Genomic DNA, 13,121 nt, shown 5'->3' on the forward strand with positions numbered 1-13,121 from the left:
GGAATTGCTTGCTTCTGCACTGTAAACTTCTATGATTCCGTAATACTTTGTGGCTAGGTGGGGTGGACTGGGAGAGGAGTTGAGCAGTGAAGATATTTGAATAATGGCAGACGTTTAAGAAACAATTCTTGGCTTACAGCAAAGATATATTCCTGTGAGAATGAAGAATTCTAGGAAAGGGATGATTCAAAAAAGTTGGGATGTTAAACATAGCAAAAAATTGAAAGGGAAAAACCGTACAATGTAACAAATGTTAGAAGTTTGCCAGAAGATCAGCAAAGCCTTAAAAACCAAAACCAATGGCCATAAAAAAAGGGAAAATAAACTCTGAGAGTAAACTTACAATAAACAGCAAGATCTTCTTTAAATATCTATGGGTGAAAAGATTAAACTCCATCTACCACTGCTTAATCTGTTAGCCCATCTGCTGAAGGTCCTGTTGTACTGTTCATAGGTGATCTTTCAGGAATAACTGGAGTCAAAGCAGGCTCCAGGGGACTGGAAAATGGCAATTATAACACCCCCGCTTAAGAAGGGAGAGAGGCAGAAGACAGGAAACTGTGAGCTGGTTAACCTGAACTTGGTTGTAGGTAAGGTTTTGAGAGTCCATTATTAGGGATGAGATTGCAGAGTACTTAAAAGTGCCTGTTAAAATAGAGCCGAATCAGCATGGCATCAAGGCAATGTCATTGCCTGACAAAGCTGTTAAACACTTTCATAAAATCTCTACAGTGTGAAAGCAGGCCATTAGGCCCATTGAGTTCAAACTAACCCTTCGAAGAGTATTCTGCTTAAACCTACCTCCTAACCAATCCCTGTGTCCCTACATTTCTGATGGCTAATTCACCTAGCCAATATATATCACTGGAGACTACAGACAATTTAGCATGGCCAGTCCACCAAACCTGTACATCTTTGGATTATGGGAGGAAATAGGAACACTGAGAGGAAACCCACACAGACACTGGAATGAGCTGACAGAGGAAGTGGTAGGGACGGGTACAATTAGAACGTTTAAAAGGCATGATTAGAAAGGGTTTTAGAGGGATAGGGGCCAAATGCTAGCAAATGGGACTCGGTCAGGTTGGCTGGATTTATTTCTCCTCATCTCAGTTCTAAAGGATTGTCCCTACAGTCTGAGGCTGTGGCCTTGGGTCATAGTTTCTGCTGTAACCTTAACTGTTAATTTAGATTTCGATTTGTACCTTCAATTCCTTCCTGTTGTGGTCTGATTATCATTTCCCATATTAGTATCTTTCCCTTTTGCCTTGTCTGCATTCTCTGATTTGCAAATTTGATCTCTGATGTGGTGAAGGTACATCTACAGTGCCATTAGTAGAGTTCTAGCATTTTGAATTGATGGTAAGTGAATGGCAGCATATGTCCAGTGTGAAAGGGAGCATAGCATGGTGTTTTGTTGACATTAATTGGTAAGGGTAGCATTTATTGCTCAATATTAGAATCCATGTAGAGACTAACAAAAGAAAATTTTGCTCTGAAACAATAATTGCAACAAACTAAAATCACATTGGCTAAACACTACGTAGTAGTCAACTAATACACTGAACTACAGAAGATATGTCATTTAGTGAAATGTGGCTAAAGATCCCTCTCACGTTTTTATATTAACAACATTGTCGCTGTAGAATGGCACTTTTTTAAAAGCAGGAACCAGTCCAAAGTTACACTTGGCTTCCAAAAGACTTGTTTTAACACTTTTTTTGTTGAGTCTTGGCGTCTCATGTTTACAGCAAGGTTATTCTCCTCAGACTTTGAGAATTCACTGAGTAAAATTTCCACCTGTAAGGACCACTGTGTCTTCTTTTGGCTAGAACAATGTAAATCTTCCAGTGTCCTTAAGTTCTCACAGATCCTATCTCTTCAACCAGAGAACAAGCTCTGAGAAGCATTCTGCCTGGTGCCAAACAGAAAAACAATCTTTTGGCCCCAACCTGTTCATAGCAATTGCTGTATTCCTTCACTTCCCTAGCCAGGATCTCTGTTGAAAAGTCTGTGCACTGCAAAGCCAACTGTCCCTTTCTTGTGTATAACAAGGAACATCTCTATTCAAGTGAGGAGGTGGACAAAGCAAAAACTATAGGTAATTTAGTTCGACTTTTGTCATGGAAACGTGACAAAATCCTTTACAAGAAGGTAACAGCAGGATGTTGCATTATGATTTTCTCAATCAGGCAGATTCTGAACGGTGAGATGACAAGGTATAGAGCTGGATGAAAACAGCTGGCCAAGCAGCATCAGAGGAGTAGAAAGACTAATGATTTTGATGGAACAGCTGAAGATGATTAAGCCTAGGACCTCTCTGACTTGAAGAAGTCCAACAGTGACATTATGAGATGATAGTTGTCTGGTGAGGTTGCGATTATCACACTATCTCTTCAATGATTTATCTGTCCAATTAACAACTGATTCCCAAATTCTGTTCCCTAAGAATCTGTAAAAATGGTAAATTTAACCCTTATTGGCAGTAGAGTGCTCTACATGTTGGGGTGATGTCTGTGTAGTTTTTGCAGTTTTATATATTTTGCTGTTATTATGTTTAATAATAGGTTGTACTAGTCTGGTCTGGAGACCGATAAGTTTTGAAAAATAAACACATCAAATACATTGGATTGGTTTGAAACTGGTCAGAATGAGTTACTACTTTTGAGGGATACTTTTTTATTTATGTAGGTTACTTTTGATTTGCAGGAGCTGCTTGTTGAAATTTAAAATCAACTGTACTTGAAGCAGTCATTTACATAATCTGTCTATTGCCAGTAAATGATTTGGGAAAAAAGAAAAGGCTTACAGCTAATCAGACAAAAAAAATTAGAGGGCAATTTAAACAGTTTACCTTCATTCATCAACTTCCCCAATGGCCCAATAAGAACCAATCTCCGCCTTCTTGACCTCTTCCAGTGGCTAACTCGAAGAATAGCAGCTTGGACTCCTGAATTGACTAAATGTTCAACTTCTTTTACACGTCAAGAAAATAGACATCGCAGCCATAAGTTTGAATATAGATATGCATTGCAGAAATATTTCAAGAAAAACCCAAGAACTTCACTAAAAAGTATGGGAAGCAGAAACAGTATATACCTAAATATGAAATGCCAACCTGGCGAAGCTACTGCTCAACGCAACAACAAAAACAAAAGTCGCTGGAAAAACTCCACACGTGTTTCCAGACCTATTGTGTTTTTTCAGCAATTTTAGTTTCTGTTTCTGATTTCCAGCATCTGCAGTTCTTCCATTTTTTTTGTTTAGTGCAGCATGCATGCATATATATGTATTGGGGTTTGCTTATGGATGGGGAATGGCAGCAATTGGAGATGGTCTGTAAATATTGACCTTGCCAGTGAGGTCAGAGCTGACCAAGTGGCAAATATTTGGTTCATTCTCAATTTTTGGCAGGCAGTAGACAATGACAAAACATCACAAAATCAGTTTTACTTAATCATTTTTTAAAAATCTCTCTTCCAGCTACTGCACTCCCATAGCTATTTGAGAGATTTGTTAGAATTGGTTACTTCACAATCCACTTCAACCAATGTCATTGATTTTCTTTCAGTAACATCCATACTGTCTGTTTTCTTTGAAATGTGATTCACACATTTAAGTTGCAACTACTTCATACCATTCTTATTAACCATTGACAATTTGATGATTTTTAAGTTTGAATTTGGAAATTGCAATAGAATAGTTACCATGCCCTCATAATTCAGAATGCGCTTTGGACTCCTTTGCAATTAGGGCTATTACCTCTGCAAGGATCCTTGCATCTTGAAAGCCCCTCCTTTCATATTAGCCAGTGGGATCTTGGACTCTAGGAGTTAATGCTCCTATAAAGTGTTTAGTGAAAATAACTGCCTTTTTTTGGTGGTGGTGTGCCAATGGTAATTGAAGTAAATTGACTTTGCTGATGCTAATGTTTAGGTTATATCGCTTATCTTCAATTAGTGCAATGTGAAAAATGCTTTACGTTGCACAATCTATTAAAATGAATGAACATTAGAGGGTTTTACATAATAAAGCATGTGACTGGAAATCTTGTTCATCTCGAGGTAAACAACAAGTACCAGCTATCATTCTGTTTGTGAAGCAGTCTGAGTCACAAGATTGTTATTACAGGCACCATTCCTGTGCAGATGCCATGAAACTGGAAACAAAAGCAATTTATTGAACAGCGTGGAAGGGAAAAGTAATCAGCTTTGAAATATTCTACCATGGAGACTAAAGATTTGAAAAAGAGAAGACCAGGTTATTTTGCCAGGTAACTTTTTTTCAGTTATTTATTTTTGGAATTTGTTGAGCATGGTACTGTGTTTATCATTTATTGAAAAGGATTTAAAGCAGAAGTAAACATTATAAAGATATCTACAGAATGGAAATGCTTGTCCACGAGCATTTCCTTGCTTTGACTTAACTGTAGCTGGGTTGAGCTTGTTAACCACTCCTTAACTGTCTGAAAGATAACTGTTTTACAGAGAATAAGAAAGAAGATTGGCATTAATAAGATGCAATGACTCCTATGTCATTGGTTATTTCGTGGTTTCCAGGGAAAGTAATTCTTGTTCTTTATTTACTTTCCTATTTGTGATATTTTATATTTGTACTGGAGGTGAATGACTGCATTGGTGAGTGGTGCAAACTATTTTGAAATGAAATGATCCTTAAGCTGTTACATTGTGGAAAAAAGAATCAATAAAGTATATTTGTGTTGCACAATAATACCCTGCCACCAAACCCCAGAATTGTTAGTTCATATTATGAATGTGAACTGCTGCGCTTGTTCCAATGGTAGTGGCTGTGTTGTGAGCACTGGTCTTTTCAAACTTTCTATTTTTGATGTTTTAGCGTTACTAAGCTCTAGACTCTTCCACTAATCAATTTTTAGATCAGAAGTCTATGAGCTGTATAACTGCATACATTAGCGCAGTGTCTATTGGAAGACATATATTAAACTAAACGTACATAAGATTATCCATAAAAAGCACGTAGGGGAATAACATTTGATCTTTATACTTTAAGAGTTGCATAAATGTCACGGACTATCCGGTGATCTTGTACACAAATAGTATTTAGATCAAACCTTATTAAAAAGCACTCGGATAACAGGATAAATAGTGGAGTTGGTGGAGAATTCAACAGGGCTTGGAAACTGGAGATCAGAAGGCAATAAAAGTTGTGTGGATGATAAAATGTGAGGCTGGATGAACACAGCAGGCCAAGCAGCATCCCAGGAGCACAAAAGCTGACGTTTCGGGCCTAGACCCTTCATCAGAGAGGGGGATGGGGGGAGGGAACTGGAATAAATAGGGAGAGAGGGGGAGGCGGACCGAAGATGGAGAGTAAAGAAGATAGGTGGAGAAGGTGTAGGTGGGGAGGTAGGGAGGGGATAGGTCAGTCCAGGGAAGACAGACAGGTCAAGGAGGTGGGATGAGGTTAGTAGGTAGCTGGGGGTGCGGCTTGGGGTGGGAGGAAGGGATGGGTGAGAGGAAGAACCGGTTAGGGAGGCAGAGACAGGTTGGACTGGTTTTGGGATGCAGTGGGTGGGGGGGGAAGAGCTGGGCTGGTTGTGTGGTGCAGTGGGGGGAGGGGATGAACTGGGCTGGTTTAGGGATGCAGTGGGGGAAGGGGAGATTTTGTGTGAAGTTGTGTGGAACTGTGTCTTCCTTATTGAGTGGTGTTATAAAATTATTGCTTTTGAAGCAAAACAAAGCAGTAAGTTTCATTATTGGGGATTGAGTTTTGTTTGTCAATTTATGCCAAAGAAAAGAAATTCTCCATTGTGGAGGCGGTGATGGAGGGGATGGATTTTTTTCGTCTAAATTTGAACACATTGGAGAATGATCTCCCTTGTCCTTGTACGTACTTTAAGGCCCGGTTTTAAGTTGGCCTTGTTGAGTTACTGTGCTTTAAAGTTTCAATGCTTTTACAATTTGGAATACCAATCTTATCTTCAGTTTAGATTTAATATTGTTGTGCATACAATTTCATGTTTTTCCTCATTGTGTATTCTTTCACAATTACACTTCTTGTCCGTAAGGTTGGCCTGTTTGGTGTCATTCTGAACTGAGGGCAACTGAGGGTTTCTTTCACGTTAAGCAAACCTTAAAAAGGAGCCCTTTTTAAAGTCAGAGAGAGGGAGATTTACTACTTAAAGCAGGTAAACTTCCTTTACTTGTTTTGGGCTCATTTAGCTGAGAATACTACATGTAGTACTTGGTCTTTCGGACCATGAGTCTGCAATCTTCTGTTTGACTTTGAGCCCCAAGTCAGGTCCTTTTTCACCTTTTGCTGTTGGTGAAGCAGAGGGGCTATTATAGCTGGTGAACAAAGCTGAAGCTAGCAAGCCAACATTCTATTGAGATGTTGGTGTCTCAAAGCCACCTCCACTGAAACACTTTTGGGATGTTCCGATAACATTCTGAAGAGATAAGAGATTGGAGATATCTACCAACTCATGGTGACTAACCAACTTGGGAGAAGGTTCATTCAGGAAGGCATTGAACAGAGACATTGTTAGGAGCATTCCCTGACAGCAGACCATACGCAAAAACGTCCAAAGAACTCATCTGTCTGATCCTCCAGCCAACACCTGGGCCACTTGTGGCAGCTTGATTGGCAAATTGAAGTGGAAGTGAATCATTCCCAAACCCTAAGTATCTGCATTGAAGGAAGAGAGGCTGATTAGTATTATATAATTTGACTTCACACAATAATTTCCTATATTAAATATTTACAAATTATTTCATCCAGGAATTTTATCCAGTAACTGCACATGTACAATATAATTGCACAATATACATCGGATCTTTTGGATATTTCTTGCCTGGAAAAGTCTAATTCAGATTTTAACTTCTAATTTTTCAGTGTTATTTCACTTTGTCATGATTTCCAGAAACACACCTGCAACTTTAAGTAAGGACGTACTGTGTGGAATATAGATGAAGTTACATGTCACGAAACTATTTGGTTAGAATAAAGGAATAATAGATGAACTGCTATTCTGTTACATTTGTACTATTGCCAGTGTGACTTGGACTTCAGTATGAAGGGAATAATTTGTAAACAAAAAAGTTTGAAAATGCAGTAAACAGTGAACAGCATATAGACTGGTGAAATTGCCAAACCCATAGCTAATGAAATTTAATGCAGAGAAGTTTGAGGTGATAAATTTTGATGAGAATGATAAGAAGTGATGCAAACTAAATGGTACCATTTTAAAAATGCTGCAGCGACTTGGGTGCATTTATACAATTCTTTGAAAATGGCTGGCTGCATTGAGAATGCTGTTTTAAATCCATAAGAAACATTGGTTTCATAAATACAGGCATAGGATTTAAAGCAAGTAATTTATTCTAAAATTTTATAAATAATTAGTTTGGCATCAGTGGAATATTACATCCAGTTAGAAACGTAACGCTACAATAACAGTTTCGAGTCCAAGGTAAGTATGCTGAGGAGATTTGCTACTGTGGTTCACTGGAAGCTGAACACTATTTCAGCTTTGAGGAGAGACCTTTTTGCTTGCCAACAACTCTGTTGGTCCTCAGGTTTCTGAACAGCTTGGAGCTGAGAACAAGATTTGAGAGCAAGAGAAAGTGAGAAGTGTTCAGTTCTTAACCATCTCAGGAGCTCCCTTCTTCTCTGCAGTCAAAACTCAGTGTAAGCCTGAAGAAAACCAGTTTAACTTTGCTGTAACTGTCATTGTAAGCTGTGACTTTCACTGCTAAGACAGAGACTTTTTATAAGGGACCCAGCCACCTCGTATTCTTTATCAACAAGTAGAAGCATCTAGAGAAAAGTGACTGAAGGAACGTGATGGCCAGCAGAAGAGTCATGAAGATCGTCTCAAAAACAGTGTCTGGGAACCAAGACTACTGAACTGACTTTCTAGACTTTTCCCCTTTGTCCATAACCTATTCATGTGTGTAAGTTGTTAAGTGGCAGTTTATAAGTGAATTAGAGTTTAAATTCGTAGTATTGAATGCTAACAGTTTAAACTGTTAACTTGTTTAGCTAGAATCTAATTACTTGCAATAAATAGTGATTCTTGTTCAGTGTGGAAACCTGGTCTGTGCTTCCTATCAATGTGGGTCCAAAACTGTGCTGAGTTGGGAAACTTTGTGTATTTTAGTTACGTTAGTGAGGGAAGGAACATTTTTTTTTCCCATGTCAGGATGGTGTGTGGCTTGGAGAAGAGGTTGCTGGTAGTGGTAGTCCTATCTATCGTCTACTTTCCTTATCCTGCTAGGTGGAGAAGTTGTGGGTTTGAAAGGTGCTGTTGAAGAAGCCCTGCCGAGATGGCTGTCATATTTCTTGTGGTACATTCAGCTATCGCTGTCGACTGGTGATAAAGGTCACAAATCACATGGCACCAAGTTATAGCCCAACAGATTTATTTGAAACACGAGCTTTCGGAGCCTCTTCTCCTTCAGGTGTCAGTGAGAGAGGTAGTTTCAGACACAGAATTTATAATGAAAAGATGAAAGGTTCACACCATTGAGGCTGTGCTAAAACATAAGATGCTATTAGATCTTTAATCAGTTAGACTGTTTTATTTGATTGATAGGTATTTGTTAAACCCACCACACCCTGCGTGTGTGTGCGCACACACACACACACACACACACACACACACACACACACACACACACACACACACACACACACACACACACGTGTGAATCTATGGGGTGAATTTATATTTGCAGCTACATACTTTTGTTCAAAAAGCATACAGTTTATAGATAGTCAGTCAATATGGCATTTTATAAATTCTTATTGTAGAAATAAAACCAGTCTGACTCCAAACTAAAATGCAAACAGGTTCTAAACAAGGTCTCACACCTAACATGCATTGTCTAACCTAAAATGCCACCTCTTCTTTACACTGATAAAACTTTTTAGTTCTCTCAGGACCGTGACTTGAAAGGAATTCGGGGATTTACATATACATATAAATCAGTTAAAACCTTCTGACTGATTTAAAGGTTTAAAAGCATCTTAGGTTTGTTTAGGACATCTCATCAATGGTACGAATGTCGATCTTTTACTTATAAATTGTGTGCCTGATACTGCCTCTCTCACGAACACCTGAAGAAGGGCTGGGGTCCCAAAAGACTGTTTTCGAATAAACCTGTTGGACTATAAACCTGGTGTTGTATGATTTCTGACCTTGTCCACCCCAGTCCAACACTGGCACCTCCACATCACACTGGTGATGAATGTTGAAGGTTACAGATATGGATGCTGATAAGCAGACTGTCTTATCTTGGATGGTGTCAACTTTGGGCTGTTGGAGCTGCACTCTTCCAGGCAGGTGAGAATGTTCCATCGCAACGCTGTCATTGATAAATTGCTGGGGCTGATAGTTGCAGATGAAATTTAAGGCAGAGAAGTGATGTACATTGGTAGGAAAAATATTGAAAGACAATATAAAATAGAGCATGCAATTCTAAAAGGGTGTAGGAACAAATGGCCTTGTGTGTATATATGTGCACAAATCATTGTAGGCGGCAGGATAAGTGAAGAAAGCAGTTAATAAAGCATACAGTGACCTAGGATATAGAGTACAAGAGCAAAGAGGTAATGTTAAACTTGTCTAAGACACTTGTTCGACCTCATTCAGAGTATAGTGTCCAATTGTGGATGTCACATTATAGGAATAATGTCAATGCATTGGAGCGAGAGCAGAAGAAATTTACAGGACTGATTCCAGGAACGAGAAATTTCAATTATGAGGATAGATTGAAGAAGTTGGGACAGTTCTCCTTGGAGAGTTGACAGCTGAGAAGAGATGTGATAAATGTTTTCAAAATCATCAGCAGGCTGGACAGAGTAGAGAGAGAGGAGCTATTCCCACTTGTGAAAGAAGAAAGAATGACAAGGCACAGATTTAAAATGATGTTCAAAAGAATCAAAAGTGATGTGAGAGAAACTTTCTTTCAGTCAGTAGTTAGGATCTGGAGTATACTGCCTGGAAATTTTGGTAGAGACCACCTTAATTCAGACATTCAAGAGTTTTGTTGACTATTTTGATGGAAATACTATGCAAGGGTAAGGGGGGGGGGTGAACAGCAGGAGATTGGCACTGGGTAATGATGCTTATTTGTGCTTGCACAGGCTCTTCAATGAGCCTAATGGTCTCTTTCTGATGATTGTGACAGGCTGTGATGGTAATGCCCTTGTACATTAATGGCAAATGGTTAGATTTTCACTTGAAAATGCTGATTGCATGTCTTATGTTGGGACTTAACAATTCAAATGTGAATGCTGTGAATGCAAGCATGGATTGCTTTGGTATCAGAGGACACCTAAATGACATTAAACATTGTAGCTATACAATATGTGTCACTTGGAGCAAAACAATGTTTTGTGAATTTTAATATTCTTTTTGCTGATTGTGATATGATTTATTCTGCAAATCAATGGACAGCTGATTATTTACAGGAGTTAGAAGTAGAGACTTCTGCGGCCACTATGTTCAGAGCCAGTTATGCTAAATTGGCAAATCATTATGCATAAAAGGTTTTGTGACAACATGCTGGAGGTCTTAGTCCAATTTTACAGAGCATTTGTGAGAGTATGTTTGGAATGCTGTGTACAGTTTTGATCTCCTTATCGAAGGACAGACACATTCTGGAGAGAATCCAACAAGAATTCTGTACACTGGCTCTGCGGATAGGGCATTTGTCGTACAAGCAGCGGTTGAATGAATAGGTTTGGTCTGTATTTCTTGAAGTTAAGAATGAGAAGTGATCAAATTCCAACCAAAATTCTAACAGGATGTTTCCTGGGAAACATGTTTCCCTCTCAAGTGTGGAGTCACAACATTAGAATAAGAGGTTGAGTAGTTGGTTAGGTAGCATTTGCCCTTTGTTCACCTCCTCTCCCTGCTCCTCCCTCTTCCAGCCTCCCATTTACCCCCACATTCCTCCTCCTCTCCCATTTACCCCCACATTCCTCCTCCTCTCCCCCATCTCCTCTCCCCTCCCCCCCATCTCCTCTCCCTCCCCCCCCCATCTCCTCTCCCTCCCCCCCCCATCTCCTCTCCCTCCCCCCCCCATCTCCTCTCCCTCCCCCCCCCATCTCCTCTCCCTCTCCCCCCCCATCTCCTCTCCCTCCCCCCCATCTCCTCTCCCCTCCCCCCCCCCCATCTCCTCTCCCTCCCCCCCCCATCTCCTCTCCCTCCCCCCCATCTCCTCTCCTCTCCCCCCCCCATCTCCTCTCCCTCTCCCCCCCCCATCTCCTCTCCCTCTTCCCCCCCCATCTCCTCTCCCCGTTCCCCCCCCCCCCATCTCCTCTCCCTCTTCCCCCCCCCCATCTCCTCTCCCCGTTCCCCCCCCCATCTCCTCTCCCCGCCCCCCCATCTCCTCTCCCCGCCCCCCCATCTCCTCTCCCCGCCCCCCCATCTCCTCTCCCCGCCCCCCCATCTCCTCTCCCCGCCCCCCCATCTCCTCTCCCGCACCCCCCATCTCCTCTCCCGCCCCCCCATCTCCTCTCCCGCCCCCCCATCTCCTCTCTCCCCCCCCATCTCCTCTCTCCCCCCCCATCTCCTCTCTCCCCCCCCATCTCCTCTCCTGCCCCCCATCTCCTCTCCTGCCCCCCCATCTCCTCTCCTTGCCCCCCCATCTCCTCTCTCTCTTCCCCCCCATCTCCTCTCTCTCTCTCTCCCCCCCCATCTCCTCTCTCTCTCTCTCCCCCCCATCTCCTCTCTCTCTCCCCCCCATCTCCTCTCTCTCTCCCCCCCCATCTCCTCTCTCTCTCCCCCCCCATCTCCTCTCTCTCTCCCCCCCCCCATCTCCCTCTCTCTCTCTCCCGCCCCCCCATCTCCTCTCCCGCCCCCCCATCTCCTCTCCCGCCCCCCCATCTCCTCTCCCGCCCCCCCATCTCCTCTCCCGCCCCCCCATCTCCTCTCCCGCCCCCCCATCTCCTCTCTCCCCCCCCATCTCCTCTCTCCCCCCCCCATCTCCTCTCTTCCCCCCCCCATCTCCTTTCTCTCTCTCCCCCCCCATCTCCTCTCTCTCTCTCCCCCCCCATCTCCTCTCTCTCTCTCCCCCCCCATCTCCTCTCTCTCTCTCTCCCCCCCCCATCTCCTCTCTCTCTCTCCCCCCCCCCATCTCCTCTCTCCCCCCCCATCTCCTCTCCCGCCCCCCCCATCTCCTCTCCCGCCCCCCCCATCTCCTCTCCCGCCCCCCCATCTCCTCTCCCGCCCCCCCATCTCCTCTCTCCCCCCCCATCTCCTCTCTCTCCCCCCCATCTCCTCTCTCCCCCCCATCTCCTCTCTCCCCCCCCATCTCCTCTCTTCCCCCCCCATCTCCTCTCTCTCTCTCTCCCCCCCCATCTCCTCTCTCTCTCTCCCCCCCCATCTCCTCTCTCCCCCCCCATCTCCTCTCTCCCCCCCCATCTCCTCTCTCCCCCCCCCATCTCCTCTCTCCCCCCCCATCTCCTCTCTCCCCCCCATCTCCCTCTCCCGCCCCCCCCATCTCCTCTCCGCCCCCCCATCTCCTCTCCCCCGCCCCCCCATCTCCTCTCCCGCCCCCCCATCTCCTCTCCCGCCCCCCCCATCTCCTCTCTCCCCCCCCCATCTCCTCTCTCCCCCCCATCTCCTCTCTCCCCCCCATCTCCTCTCTTCCCCCCCCATCTCCTCTCTCTCTCTCCCCCCCATCTCCTCTCTCTCTCTCCCCCCCCATCTCCTCTCCTGCCCCCCCATCTCCTCTCTCTCTTCCCCCCCCATCTCCTCTCTCTCTTCCCCCCCATCTCCTCTCTCTCTTCCCCCCCCATCTCCTCTCTCTCTCCCCCCCCATCTCCTCTCTCTCTCTCCCCCCCATCTCCTCTCTCTCTCTCCCCCCCATCTCCTCTCTCCTCTCCCCCCCCATCTCCTCTCTCCCCCCCATCTCCTCTCTCCCCCCCATCTCCTCTCTCCCCCCCATCTCCTCTCTCCCCCCCCATCTCCTCTCCTCTCCCTCCCCATCTCCTCTCCTGCCCCCCCATCTCCTCTCCTGCCCCCCCATCTCCTCTCCTGCCCCCCCATCTCCTCTCTTCCCCCCCCATCTCCTCTCTCTCTCCCCCCCATCTCCTCTCTCTCTCCCCCCCCATCTCCTCTCCCGCCC

At 44.0% G+C, this 13,121-nt stretch overlaps 1 protein-coding gene across 6 annotated transcripts in view; it reads left to right on the top strand.

The window, feature by feature from the left end:
* LOC125452606 (nuclear receptor coactivator 7-like) overlaps nt 1-13,121 on the top strand; it is a 113,793-nt gene that overhangs the window by 14,230 nt on the left and 86,442 nt on the right. For 4 of the 6 annotated variants that reach the window (XM_048531237.2, XM_048531242.2, XM_048531239.2 and 1 more), the window contains exon 2: nt 4,132-4,273. The exons of 1 other annotated variant lie outside the window; for it this stretch is intronic. In XM_048531237.2, coding sequence (XP_048387194.1) covers nt 4,227-4,273 — 47 coding nt within the window. In that variant the 5' untranslated portion in view covers nt 4,132-4,226. Of the gene's footprint in view, nt 1-2,192; nt 2,369-4,131; nt 4,274-13,121 lie in introns of all 6 variants that reach the window. One more of the 6 variants, XM_048531238.2, reaches the window with a different exon arrangement.

This window comes from Stegostoma tigrinum, chromosome 4, assembly GCF_030684315.1.
Source record: "Stegostoma tigrinum isolate sSteTig4 chromosome 4, sSteTig4.hap1, whole genome shotgun sequence".
Classification (NCBI taxonomy): Eukaryota; Metazoa; Chordata; class Chondrichthyes; order Orectolobiformes; family Stegostomatidae; genus Stegostoma; species Stegostoma tigrinum.